Genomic DNA, 12,693 nt, shown 5'->3' with positions numbered 1-12,693 from the left:
AAAAAACATCTGTTAAAACCAGTTAAAAACCAGGCCTTAAAAGGCTTCCATATAAAATATATGCTTTTCTTAAGCCCCTTTTTTAGTCTACTTGCACATAATTCAAGTTCAATTACAACCATGAAACATCCAAACCTTCAGAATTATTTGACTTTTCCTGCATTTTTTGATTTAATAGGTAGCTACATTTATCCTTTTCAGCTTAACTCAGAACCTAAATGTTGATTTGATCAAATGATGAGTTATTTTTGAGTTTGTAATGAGGAAGAACTTTGAGGAGCAGCAGATTCAGTCCTGCAGCTCCTCTACTGTGAACACTTGTGCCACCCTCAGGCCAGGTTTGTAAGAGCTGACCCAGGATCAGTCACACATCATTAAAAACCTGCTCATTTTGTCCTCTTCCATTGTTTGAGCAGTGTAATAGAAAGCAAACACAATGTGATTGAGTGTTATGCAAATATGAGAATTATGCAAAACGAGTAAATGCCAGCAGCTACCAAAACATTTATTTCTTTTTACTGACACAATGTAAAATAGTGACCAAAAGTATTTGTGCTCAAAATCTAATGACTTTACTGCCTGAATGACTTTAAGAAGATGGATAGTCTTTTTACTTTTGATCTAAATTAAATATCAGGTGTCATCAAAATATATATTGTGAGTATTTTGTCCAAACAGTGTGGATACATACTTTATTAAACGGGCATTGTTTTTTTATGTATTGGTGGTAATGGGCCTTTTCTCAGCAGGAATTATTAAATTCTCACAGGGAAGCAAGGTGTCGATAAGAACACACAGTTCATCAGTCAGCTCAATGTCAGGGACAAGTGCAGACCTTGTTAATCTTAATTGTTAATGATATTAACGATACCCATTAAGCAACTGAACTTCCTCTCACACTAATCTGGTTAAGAGATAAACACAGACATACAAACAGTGATTTTGTGTTGCTGCTGATTTTTCTGCAACAGGATTTAAAATATGTCTTTCAGATTTATGTCATTAACTAAATTGACAGTCAGAGAGCACATATCTCACAGTTTAAGGGTCCTTGAGTCTCTTGAGAGACACTATATAAATTTTTAACTAAACAAGGGTGAAACAACCTCTTTAGATGTTAAGGCTGAGTTTCTGTTCACTGACTGTTCCGCTTTAAGGACAGTAAGTTATCTTTTTATGGTCAAACTATATACTTTGAAAGAACTGCAGGATGCTGTGGCTCTTTTCACTTTGACCTCACCTGACTGCTGAAGGACAATTTACACACATGTCCAAATGCACAAACACAAGGTATGTTTAGGTAGGTAAGTTTAAAGGAGATGTTAAGCTGACAGGGCATTTTTGTAGAAAAATAACAAAACAAATCAGTGACAAAAAGAAAACAGACACATGGAATTTGTATTGAACTCTTTATTTGATGTAAAAACTCAATTTTGCTGATATTCTCAAGAAAACGATTCCTGGTTTACAATTCCAGTGAGTGGAAGGAGTAACAAACATATGAAACATGTCAGTTTTTTAATTGCTCAGTAATACTTATTGTCTCCAAATTCAATCTTGCTGGTTATTGCGAAAGCCCATATAAAGTGGTGGCTCCTAAGGCTATCATGCAGTGATCTGCAATATCCAGTCAAACAGCACAGATTCAACTGGGCTGCTGTGTTTGAAACAGCCACAGCTACATAAGATTCTCGTCTCAGCGTGTAGTGCTATCATTACTTTAGTCAGAGTGTAACCTTTAAGTTAAAGGGACAGCTGTAAAAATTGACGACTGTGAAGACACTCCCCGAAGTACTATCAAATCAGAGCCAAAAAGAATGATCCCCCCGCCCCCCCCCCCCTACGCACTGGCCCCTCGTCCAGTTCTTGTCCCTTTGTTCACATGTTTGTAAAAAAGAATAAGTTCACTCCAGAGAACAATCACATTGACAACAATGCAACAAGAGGAGCTACAAACAAGCCAGAGATCTGCTGCCATCTGTACCGAGACATCTCTCAATCCATTTACAAGATTCCCCACTTTGAGTAAACGATCCTCACAACATACTGCAGGTACTTAGTGTTGCAGTGGAAAACAACTGACTGTACACACAACAAAAACATTGCAGAAGACCCAACTGTAAGACAAAGGATGCTGTCAATAAAAAAACAAGATGATGGCTCATTATGTTTGGACAGAGAGGTTAAAGAGGAATTCTGGGATTTGTCAACCTGGGCCCTGTTTAAAAGTGTGGATGTGCAATCTGAATGGCATTTAGTGGATTGCCTCAGCGGCTGTAGCTTCAATATAATCTTATTGGGAAATTGCGAGTCCATAAAATGTCCACTAAAAGTTTCGTATCAAATTATTTTCCTGTGTCTTTGCTTAGAGTCTAGCAACATTACACGTCTGGGTCAACGAGATGTCGCACTGAGACACGGGTTGTTGCAGGAAGACGGAGCTGATGAAGCATCTGACTTCGATGCCCGTCCCTGCTTGTTATTGCAGGACTAAATGATTCAATCCAAATTGAATAGTGAACGAGGGGAGAGAGAGAGACAAGCAGAGGGATGACGAGCTGCTGCAGTTAGGAATGAACCTTCTCGTTCAGCGAGACGTGTAATGTTGCAAGACTCTTGGAAAAGAGCCAGAATAACAATTTGAGCCTTTTATTGGTGAGAAAAACAACGTATGGTTAGCATTTTTGGCGGTTGGCCCATAAGATGATATTGCAGCTACTGTCGCTGTGCCTGCAAACTTCTTTTTGTAAAAAAACAATATATTACACACCCACAGTTATAAACATTGGGACGAGATTGAAAAATACCCGAATTCTCCTTTAAGAGGGTTAAAGAGAAACTATGACATAACAGCTGATAATATTTTGTATCTTAACCCTCATATTATTTTTGGCAAAAGTTGGGATTTTTTTTTATCCATATCTAACGTGTCCAAATTTGGAATAATAATCTCGATGACTTTCTTTCCTTACAAGTCCTAAAGGCGTTAATAGCAATGGATGACTTTCTTTTCAGACACAAATCATGGGAATGCTCGTTCCTTAGTCAACTATATAAACAAACCTGCTCAAAAAAAATCTACAGTTAACAAATAATTCTAAAGCTATTACTGGTAAACCTTGTACATCATTCAAAAGACTGGTTCCTGTTAGTTTCCTGCAGAAGAGCAACTACAAAAACACAGAAAACAATTCATTGAATGTTGGAGGTCTAAAGGGTCAAAGCATCATCCAATGATTCTATCTACTGAGCACGCCTCTAAAAAGTAGAAGTGTGTCTGTCTGTCAAACCATGATTTGCTGGAGGGCACTAAATATAAGAGGAGCTAGATATACAATCATGTATTCATTACGGAATTCGGTTTTGATTTTTCTTTCAGTTGGTTTTGACCTCACTAATTCATCGAGAATAAACGGATGTAAAAACAAAGTCCTGCAAAATGGACAAAACACTGAACACATGGCAACCCACCTAAATCTGAGCGGAGAACGATGGCGCAACAGGCGATGCAATGAAATTTGGTGCCAACAAATATTATATAAGAGACCTGAAAGAAAAATGAAAAATAAAGCTATCGATCACACGAACTGTGATCTGCTCACAGTAACAGTGGGCTTTCTGCATACAGCTTTCAATATCAAAGATGCCTTCTATAAGAAATTAACTTGATCGATGCAAAAATACAGCATTACTCCAAAGCACGGTATTTACACATCATGTCCATCTGATGGCTGTTTATCAAACTAAACTTCTGCACTCTCACCCCCTGAAGTCAAACACTTGACCCTGGTGCTGGTGACTGAGAGGATTTCTTCATTTTTTTCCTGTCAAATGTAGAGACCAAATAAATTTCTTGAGCTGGAATCATTTCTTGATGAGGGGCTACAGTTCTTTGTGGATCCATCGCTCTTGTACTATGCAGCCACTTTGTTATCCTTCTGGAAAAAAACAACTTCAGGTTAGAACTGACATACTTCCTACATTTCTATTGTACTTCAATTGTACTTAAATACTGTTCAGAGCACATGAAACGGATAAATTTACCCTGTATTCAAAATCGGAGAAATCCCGGCCTCCTCTGCCACCCCTGAATCCGCCTCTGAAACCAGGTGGGGCACCCCGAGGTGGCCCGAAGGAACCTCTGCTCACTGGTCTCCCTCGGCCTCCGCGGGGCCCCATGTAGCCGCGGCCACGGAAACCCCCTCTTCCACGATTGTGCCTGAGGGGAATGCCAAACGTCTCGGCATTCATTCGTCTCTCCTCTGCCCAGGTTGGCCTTCGATCCCTGACACACACAAAGACTGATCAGCATCCATCTTTTTGAAACACTCAACAAAACAATGTAACTTGACGGGAGGCACCACAGGCTAAAATGACCTTCTCACAGATTTTACACATCCTGAAATGATATTTGACATTTTCGATATTAAAATATAGATTTTTAAAGTATAGGTTAATTCAAATCCATAAAATCACTGTAAAATCATCTCCCTGATGGGGCCACTATCCAAAAGCAGTTAATGTGCCTAAAAACCTTTACCACTCGAGATACCTCCACAAAGTGACATTTGAGAAAACATGCAACTTACCTTGAAAATGCTCTTTCACCCGATTTACTAAAAGAGATAAAAACAAATCTTTTAGTGTCTTGATTACAACTCACATGTTTAAATTCATGGACTAAAGCGTAGTACCATGGTTTAGATGATGTAAAATGTACAGAGATATCATTCAGACTGACAGTTACACTGTAAAAATGGAGACCAGAGATTTTTCAGAGGACACCACGAAGGCTCCGGCAATAACAACCAGAGCAGTCGAGGAGACGTTGGTTGTGAGTCAGCTTTTGTGGCAACACAGTCCTACATCATCTGGAAAAATTGTGTTGGCCAATCCCACATGAAAATACACAACCATGTGGAATAAACTAGTGGCAAATAATGTACAAATGATAAAACCCGGCCTTACGTCTGACGAGGCTTCAAATTGGATTCGGGTTTTTATTTCATCTTCATAAACACTTTTGTTATGCAGTGGAACTATCAGCCTGTATCAGAGGCGATTCGTAAAACAACAACATAATGAGGTACCTTGGATCATCATTGGACAGGTTATCGAAGAAGGACTTGGACTTGTCATAGTAACATGAGTTGATCACAGCCTCCTCCTCCTCAGTGGTCCCCTCGTTGACTGGGTGTTCTGTGTCAGCAGTTTCCTCTCCATTCAGGGCCTTTTCAGTCTTGTCATCTGTCATGTTGAAAGAGATATTGTTAAAAACAAAACCCCCCCTCACTTAGAAATGAAGTGATCATCAGGGATGACTGAAAGTTAATCTCAGCACCTATTGACAATCGTGTTACCATTTGTTCCTAGTATTGGCCTTTTAAAATTTGCAAGTTAGCTTTGGCATTTTGAATTTATTTTGGCTCACATATACCGTCTCAATCAGTGGTTTAGAAAAGCAGTGCCTGTTTTTGTCCTTTGGGACTCGGCTGTGTTGAGGCCCTACCTTTGAGTTTGAGCTTATTCTGAAGCTCTTTGTCGATCTCATCTTTTTGAAACTGAGCGTTGGCAGTCTCAAAGTCAAAGTCTTCTTCAAACTTCATGGTGCCATCCCTGCGCACATTCACTCTGCCTCTGCTGCGGTTTCCTCTTCCACGGCCGCGGCGGTTGGACGGAGCACCAGCTAAGAGACAACAGGGGAAACAGAAATCGAACAATGCTCGGAGAAGAAAACACTTTGTACAACCACATGTTGTATTCAAAGTCGATGGCATCTAAGTTCCTTCATCTTTAAGTTGAGGTTGTTTACATTCACATATTGCACAGTTAATCACAGTGTTTAATTTGAGCGTAGTTGTGATTCTTACTCATCACAAAGATCACCAGAATTCTCTTGTGTCTCTTACAACTACAGACCCTGAGCTGTTCTTATATTGGCGTTTATCCCCAAAGCAGCACTTTGACATCACTGTTGACACACAACCAGAAAAGAAAAATACACAACTACTTCCAAAATTCATACTGTCTGACTACAATTACTGCCTTGTGGCTGTTTATCTCTGCTAAATGCTGATTATCTAGTTTACTGTGAAGACTTAACAATATGTTTTAATTAAAAGGTTTCCATCCCTGTTTCCCATTAATTACCTAGACGTTGGCAGCTTGCTATAAACCCATTTGCCATGCCATAATTCAAACATTTAAATGATTCACATAATAGCTGTTGCTTCATTGTAGAGCTGTGTGCCTCTAGAGAGTGGGTGAGAAGGACTCAAAACAGCCAAGACACAATGTGGGGGTTGTACCTAAAAGAGGAGCGACTTCTGTCACACGAGTGTGATTTGGCCATGAAACGTGAGACATGGACCAGAAAACTGCTCTTTGCAAATTGACTGCAGACTCCTCCCCACAACAGACCAGCACACCCACATTTATAAACACCACTAACCTCACTAATCATCTACACAAGACTCATGTCAGAACGAGTGAGTTTATGAATGAGAGACAAACAACAAACTGTTGTGGTGATGACACACGTGTGGCAAACTATTTATACGGCTGAGAAACAGGAGGAGTAATGATATCAAAGTGAAAATGACTTACCAGCATGACGCCTGTTGGGATCCCTGTTTTCAAGAGCACCATGTTCACTATCAGGCTGTGTCACTTTCAGAGCCTCGGGACCTGAACAGAGAAGGCATCTGTTTAACTCGGGGTAAATTGCTAACGATCTGTTACAGACAAACCAGGCAACACAAACATGAGCCTCAGATACGCTGCAGCTTCAGGGGTACGCAGGCTTCTCTTTGGTGAATTTGTACAGATTGGAACATATGTGATATTTTACCACAACAAGCTTGTGGTGTATCTTTACCTCTTCGCTGCTCCAGGAGGTCCGGGGGTTTTTGGCTGCCAGTGGCGCTGCTGGTGGGTCTAGTGGGAGGGGCAAACCCCATCTGACTCCTCTGTCCTACAGGTGCAGGTGGGGCTGGGGCAGTTGAGGGTGGGGCCTGCACTGCTTGCTTCAGGTTGGGAACTTTTGTTAAAGTATCCAGCTGGGGACTAGTGCGTCCTGCAGAAACATCAAAATGAGATTTATAGTTTAGATTTTCTTAATAGCAAAGGTAGTTTTTCTTAAGAAGCAGACATAGACAATGTGCATTTAGTGACAGAGCTGACAGATTGGAAAGGTTCTACTATACTGCCGTGTGTTAAAACTGATATCCAATAGACACAATATCAGTTCTGTGTTTTTGTAAAGCAACGACAGAAATGCAATCTATCTTTTTTAACTTTAATGAGAAAATCTCTCTTGTGTTGTGATAAATCTCTCCTCCTTTGAGCAATTTCATATTCCCAAGCTCCAGCAGTTAAATACAAACGCGTTGTATAACTGTCTCCACTATTCCCAGTTCGAAACACAATGGGGTTCAGGTGTACAGAAGGAAATATGCAGCTGTGTTCTATTGAAATCAGCGAGGATCAGGTGCCGCTCCAGATCTGCTCGCGAAACTCTAACAAAGCTTGTTTGAAAGATGGCGTTTCTGAGGTAAATCGATCGATTAAGACAATGAGAACTACTTCTTACCTCCTGCAGCAGCAGATTCAAATTGCTGAGCTGCGAGGGGTGTCACGCCAAACTGGCTGTAAGGTGGGACAGGGGGCCTGCTGAATGGAGCATAGGAGCCAGCAGACTGGAATGGTGAAGTTGGGGGTGCTGCAGTAGAAGCATTGGTGGATCCAACTGATGACTAGAAAAACAAACACACAGTCCAGTGAAAAAACGAGACAATGACAAGTCGGACAACACAGGGCTCTTTTCTGATCTCTCCAGTTACACGGGTGGGTTTTTAGCTTTTCATTTCAGATCACAGACACCAGCATCGTGAATACATGGATTAAAGTTCTGAAACAAAGCTGGTATGACAACTTGTTGTGACTGTCACTACCACAGATCCAAATGTTGTGCAGGGCTTCTACAAACAACATCCACTGCCATTCACAAGTTTCATGAAAGAATGACCAACATGTAGGAGAGCTTATGAATATTGAAAACAGTAAAAAAAACATGCAGACAACATGAGACATTTAATTTTAACTAACTGAAAAATGGAGCTGGAGTAGTTATGATTAAGATCATTGTGATAGGCCATTGAACACTTCATCACTTGCTCGTAGAGAACAGTTCGTTTGTTGCTGAGACCAGTTTCAATGCAATTTATTTACACAGATACTAGACTCAGATGTGGAGCAATGGTATTTGTTTGTGTTATAATTTTCTTGAAAGAAATTCAAGAGCAAATGTGTGACTGCCTATGTGCCTAACCTGTTGTTTATTTTACTTAAAATGGCAGTGTTGTTGCAGCAAATATTCCTACTTTCACAACCAAAAAAAGCCCAGCAGTGATTACAAACATTCATAGTTGATTCAACTTAAGCAAGACAGTTAGCTTACGGGACTTGATATGAAATCTATTTGAGCTGAGCAGGGGATGTGTGTCTTTGGGTGTTCCAATATGACAGTATTTAGACAAAATTCAAACATAAAGCGATAGTGTGGTTTGGATTTGTCTTTGAAAATGTGTCATAGTGCAAGATCTTAATCAGATTATATAACTTTATTAATCTCCAATGGGGAAACTTGTTTGCTAATTGAGATTGTAAATGTATTTGTGTTGCCCATCAGCTCCCCCTCAAATGTAAGGAATAATATTTGGGAATGGTAAGGGATTTGTATAGTGACAAGAGCAGGTTTCCTCCACGGCAGACATGCTGATGTGTAAGTGTAGGTAAAGCCCAGGTGATACTTATTACAGGTAACCAGTGTCTGATGCCCGAGAGCTGACATCGGAGCAGCCAAACTGATTCAGCCATTAATAATTTAACCAAAACACCATGTCTGATAAACTGGCACATGTACAGATAGTTCACAGTACAGAGACACAGGCAAATGAGCCTACCTGAACTATGGCAGGGTCCTGAGGCAGGGTGCTAGTGGATTTGGGTGGCTCACACACAGTTAGGTCTTTTATATCACTTCCTCGGAAGATGATGTACTCAAACACTTCCTCTCGAGGTGGAATAGGCCTGTCAGTGGGCCGATCTTCAGTGCCGAAGGAGCGAACTGTTGGGAAAATACAAGGGACACTTTGAATGACTCGACACCATTAGGCTTGTTATTGAAGCTGCTTTACAAATGATATAGTAACAAAGTCTGATGTTGTAGAAAAGCAGACAGAGCAGTGAATAAGCCAGAGACAGCCTGTGGGGTTGATCTGTAACACTTTTCCTGTCCTAATGTTTAAAATGCATCCTAAACAACCTTGTAATTGTTTCATGCTAACGATTTGGATCCGATATAAACAGACAGACAATCATGGGGAGAATCAAAATCTTCGTGACCAGAGTTCACAAAACACACGTTCACCATAAAAACGAATAAATCTGAATTAAACCTTACTTATAACCAGTAGTTAGAACACCGCTTCTTAGATATAGGTGCATAATAGAAAACAGGCTTTACTTTCTATTATATTCCATTCAGTACTAAGCAGAGAGCCCGAGCACGTAAACAAAGGACTAACTACAGCAACACTTAGCCGTTAGTTGGCTAAAAGGCTAGCAGGCGTTAGCTAACTACGCTCATATTGGTTTTAGAGTTGAGGCGCTTTAGCATTTGTCCAAGTTGTGTTTTAACCATGTCTGGTGAATGCAGATCCTTCGCTGGTCACCAAACTTACCTTTAGCGAGAGCTACGGTCGAGTTCTCGGTATCAATGGTGTACAAAATTCCTTCATAGCGAATCTTGGCCTTGGAGATTAGGCTAATTTTGCTGCCGATGTACGGCGTCCCTCCTCCGCTCATCTTTCCCTCGGTTTACCAAACTCACTTCCGCGCAATCTGTCTCCTGTCAAATGAGGCTGTCGGACGAGTTATATTCCAGAGCTTCAGTTTCCAGGCTTCTTTAAAAGTGGCTGAAAGTGAGACCGCGGCCCAGACTCTGGCTTCTTCCTCTGCTCTGCGCTCTAACACGACATGGCCGACTTCATCGCCGCTAAGCATGCTGGGAGAGTATTTGGAGGAGTTGGGGGTGGAGCCTGGCTGAGAGCTCACTGACGCTGCACACCCGGTGACATCTGCCACCTTCACCGATTGGATGGTACCAGCTGTCAATCACACTGTATCTCGATGGTTTATTTGACTCGAAACGGAACCATAAGTTACAGAAGTGACAAGTGACCTGACAACTTAACAAAAAACTGCCTGATTTATGTGCATTCATAGATATTGTGACTCCGGGAATTTAAAAAAGTTCAACTGTACATCAACAAGTGCACTGTGTACTTTGGAAACATATTTTGACAAGATTTTAAAGAGTTAGTTCACTGAAATAAATGATCTCCACCAGGGGTCACCAACCTTTTTGAAACTGAGAGCTACTTCATGGGTACTGAGTCATACGAAGGGCTACCAGTTTGATACACTCTTCTGAAATAACACATTTGCTCAGTTTAACTTTAGTTATATATTATTATTAATGATAAGTGATAATCATCTATGTGAAGACACTGATCACGTTAATGATTTCTCAGAATAATTATCAACAATGACTTAACAAGGTGGGAAACATTTAATATCAATATTCAACACTTTATTTCTATTAATCTCAGCAATTGTTTACATTTTCAGATGATCACTTCTACAACATTTCATAAGAAACATGTCCCATTTTCACGAGCCACTGACCAACCCTTTAACAAATCATAGTCAATAGTCAACTTCAATATGAGAATACAAATTTGACAGTTAAAAAATAAATAATTAAATTTAATTAGTAACACATCAAATTTTAGACGCAGCTCACTGGTGAGTTTTGTTATTTTTAGAATAGGCCTGTGGGCTACTCATGTGGTCCTTGGGGGCTACCTGGTGCCTGCAGGCACCGTGTTGGTGACCCCAGATCTACACAATGCTCTTATCTAGCTCTTGTAGTGCTGGTCCAGATCCAGGTTTGGATATCTGCACAGACAGATCAGATCTTTAGATACCAGTGTAATGTGTTGTGTTCAGATCCAGCAGGCTCATCTGGAGGAGACCTGCCTAAAGCTGGAGGTGACGCATAAGGAGGTGAACCTGGAGAGGGATAAGGAGCAGATGAGGAGGGAGCTGCTGGGCCGACAGACTGAGCAGGACCGAGGAGCAGCTCCCAGGGGCCCGGAGGCTGGCGCCCACAAGAGGAGGAAGATGGAGCACAGCCCTGTCCTCTCTGAAGTCAGACACAAGGTACACAGCAGCCTGGAGGACACTGGATATGATGGAGCAGAGTTTAAAATCACAGCTCAACAGTAGCTTGTTTATTGGTTCGAGCTTTGTCAGCATGTTTTTCAGGGGTTCAAGTCATTTTTATAAAGTGGATGTCAGGTGATTTACTTTGAAGCGTTTGAACATCAGCAGACTAATTTCCACCGATGTAGAATAAGCCGCTGTGACAAGTACATCTACAGATCTAACACGCATCACAGAGATGTGATATGGAGGGCAGTGTGCATTGCAGGTAGACGCAGACCCGAAACCCCTTCATCATCCCCACCTGTTTTCCCTACCCACACTCCACCCAATGAATATCTAACCTGCAAGGGTATGCAAATTGGACGTGACATCATTACACAATTTTAGCTACATTTCAGAGCCAAAAGCTACTTCTGGTTTAGATTTTTTTGGGAAACACTGGTGATGAACATCAATACATTTTCATGTTCAGCATAAACATGCATGAATGATGATGAATGACTGATTCCACTGAACTGACTGAGAATGGTTCTGTAAAATAAAATATACAAAAAAAGTTAAGATTCAGTAACTAACTCAGGCTCCATCACTTTATCACAGGATTTATCACCAACAATATCCCATTCTTCAAACAGAAAAGCTAATAGATTAGATAAATTAGCATGTTCTATGCACAGACATGTAACACATTCACTGTAAAACGGCTGGTTAACTAGCGTTAGCTCAACAGAGAATGAGTTAAACATACTCAAGCAAAACCAGCCCATCAAAATAAACATAGAAGGCCAATTCACAGAATAACATAACTGCTGTTCCACATTAAAACGTGTTCTGCAGGTTATTAATCATCACACTCTTCCAGAACACATTCTCAGCACACGCTGGAAACAGTCATGTAGCTGTTTGTTAGCATAGCAACTCATGTAAACTCCTGAACCTAAGGACCCCACTGTATAAGCTGGGTTTACTAAAAAGGTGCCTGACTAAAACAACATTTAACCCACTGACAACATTAACAGGCGTTATAACAGTAAACAGCAGTGCACTTACAACAGTCTCTATAGTAGCCTGAAACGACCCCCTGTTTACTCGTGGGCTGTATACCTGTTAATATAATTATTAATTCCCATAGATTTGTTCCTCTTCACGGGGGAGAAAACGACAGGAGACCAACTTCCGCTGCTAGGATCGTATTATGGTCTATTGCGCATGTGGTCGTGGAGGATAGAGGTCCGCCATCTTGTCTGCAGCCATGTACATGTTTATATGTAAAAACATTTACAACCAAAAACCCATTATGACCTCTCAAACTTAGAAATACTTTGTAACTTTATCATTTGAATTACACAACATATTGATGCAAACATCTCACTTACACTTTTTTTATTGCGTGTACATATT

The 12,693-nt window shown here is 40.7% G+C and overlaps 1 protein-coding gene across 4 annotated transcripts; it reads right to left on the bottom strand.

The window, feature by feature from the left end:
• Positions 1–1,395: 1,395 nt before the first annotated feature.
• On the bottom strand, positions 1,396–12,482 carry lsm14ab (LSM14A mRNA processing body assembly factor b). Of its 4 annotated transcripts, none has more exons than XM_069511647.1 (11): positions 12,397–12,482; positions 9,744–11,308; positions 8,964–9,127; positions 7,592–7,754; positions 6,878–7,075; positions 6,607–6,687; positions 5,510–5,686; positions 5,091–5,247; positions 4,590–4,616; positions 4,045–4,285; positions 1,396–3,938 (listed from the first exon to the last, which is right to left on the bottom strand). In XM_069511647.1, the coding sequence occupies exons 2-11, from the start codon at positions 9,865–9,867 to the stop codon at positions 3,915–3,917; spliced, it is 1,356 nt and encodes a 451-aa protein (XP_069367748.1). In that variant the 5' UTR covers positions 9,868–11,308; positions 12,397–12,482; the 3' UTR covers positions 1,396–3,914. The 4 variants fall into 4 exon arrangements, with proteins under 4 accessions (XP_069367748.1, XP_019935646.1, XP_019935647.1 ...); XM_020080087.2 differs by having other exon boundaries at positions 12,343–12,465; XM_020080088.2 differs by having other exon boundaries at positions 1,396–3,935; positions 12,343–12,465.
• Positions 12,483–12,693: the final 211 nt, after the last annotated feature.

Source organism: Paralichthys olivaceus, chromosome 1, assembly GCF_024713975.1.
Source record: "Paralichthys olivaceus isolate ysfri-2021 chromosome 1, ASM2471397v2, whole genome shotgun sequence".
Taxonomy (NCBI): Eukaryota; Metazoa; Chordata; class Actinopteri; order Pleuronectiformes; family Paralichthyidae; genus Paralichthys; species Paralichthys olivaceus.
Note: the sequence above shows the minus strand (reverse complement) of the source record. Positions and strands in the feature narration are given on the sequence as shown.

Bases quoted from the DNA above. Each gene is read 5' to 3' on its own strand.
- lsm14ab (XM_069511647.1), bottom strand. From the start codon at position 9,867: ATGAGCGGAGGAGGGACGCCGTACATCGGCAGCAAAATTAGCCTAATC. The intron at 7,755-8,963 runs GTAGGCTCATTT...TTGTTTTTCTAG, and splicing joins AGGACCCTGCCATAGTTCAG to TCATCAGTTGGATCCACCAA. The intron at 5,687-6,606 runs GTAAGTCATTTT...GTTGTCTCTTAG, and splicing joins TCCCAACAGGCGTCATGCTG to CTGGTGCTCCGTCCAACCGC.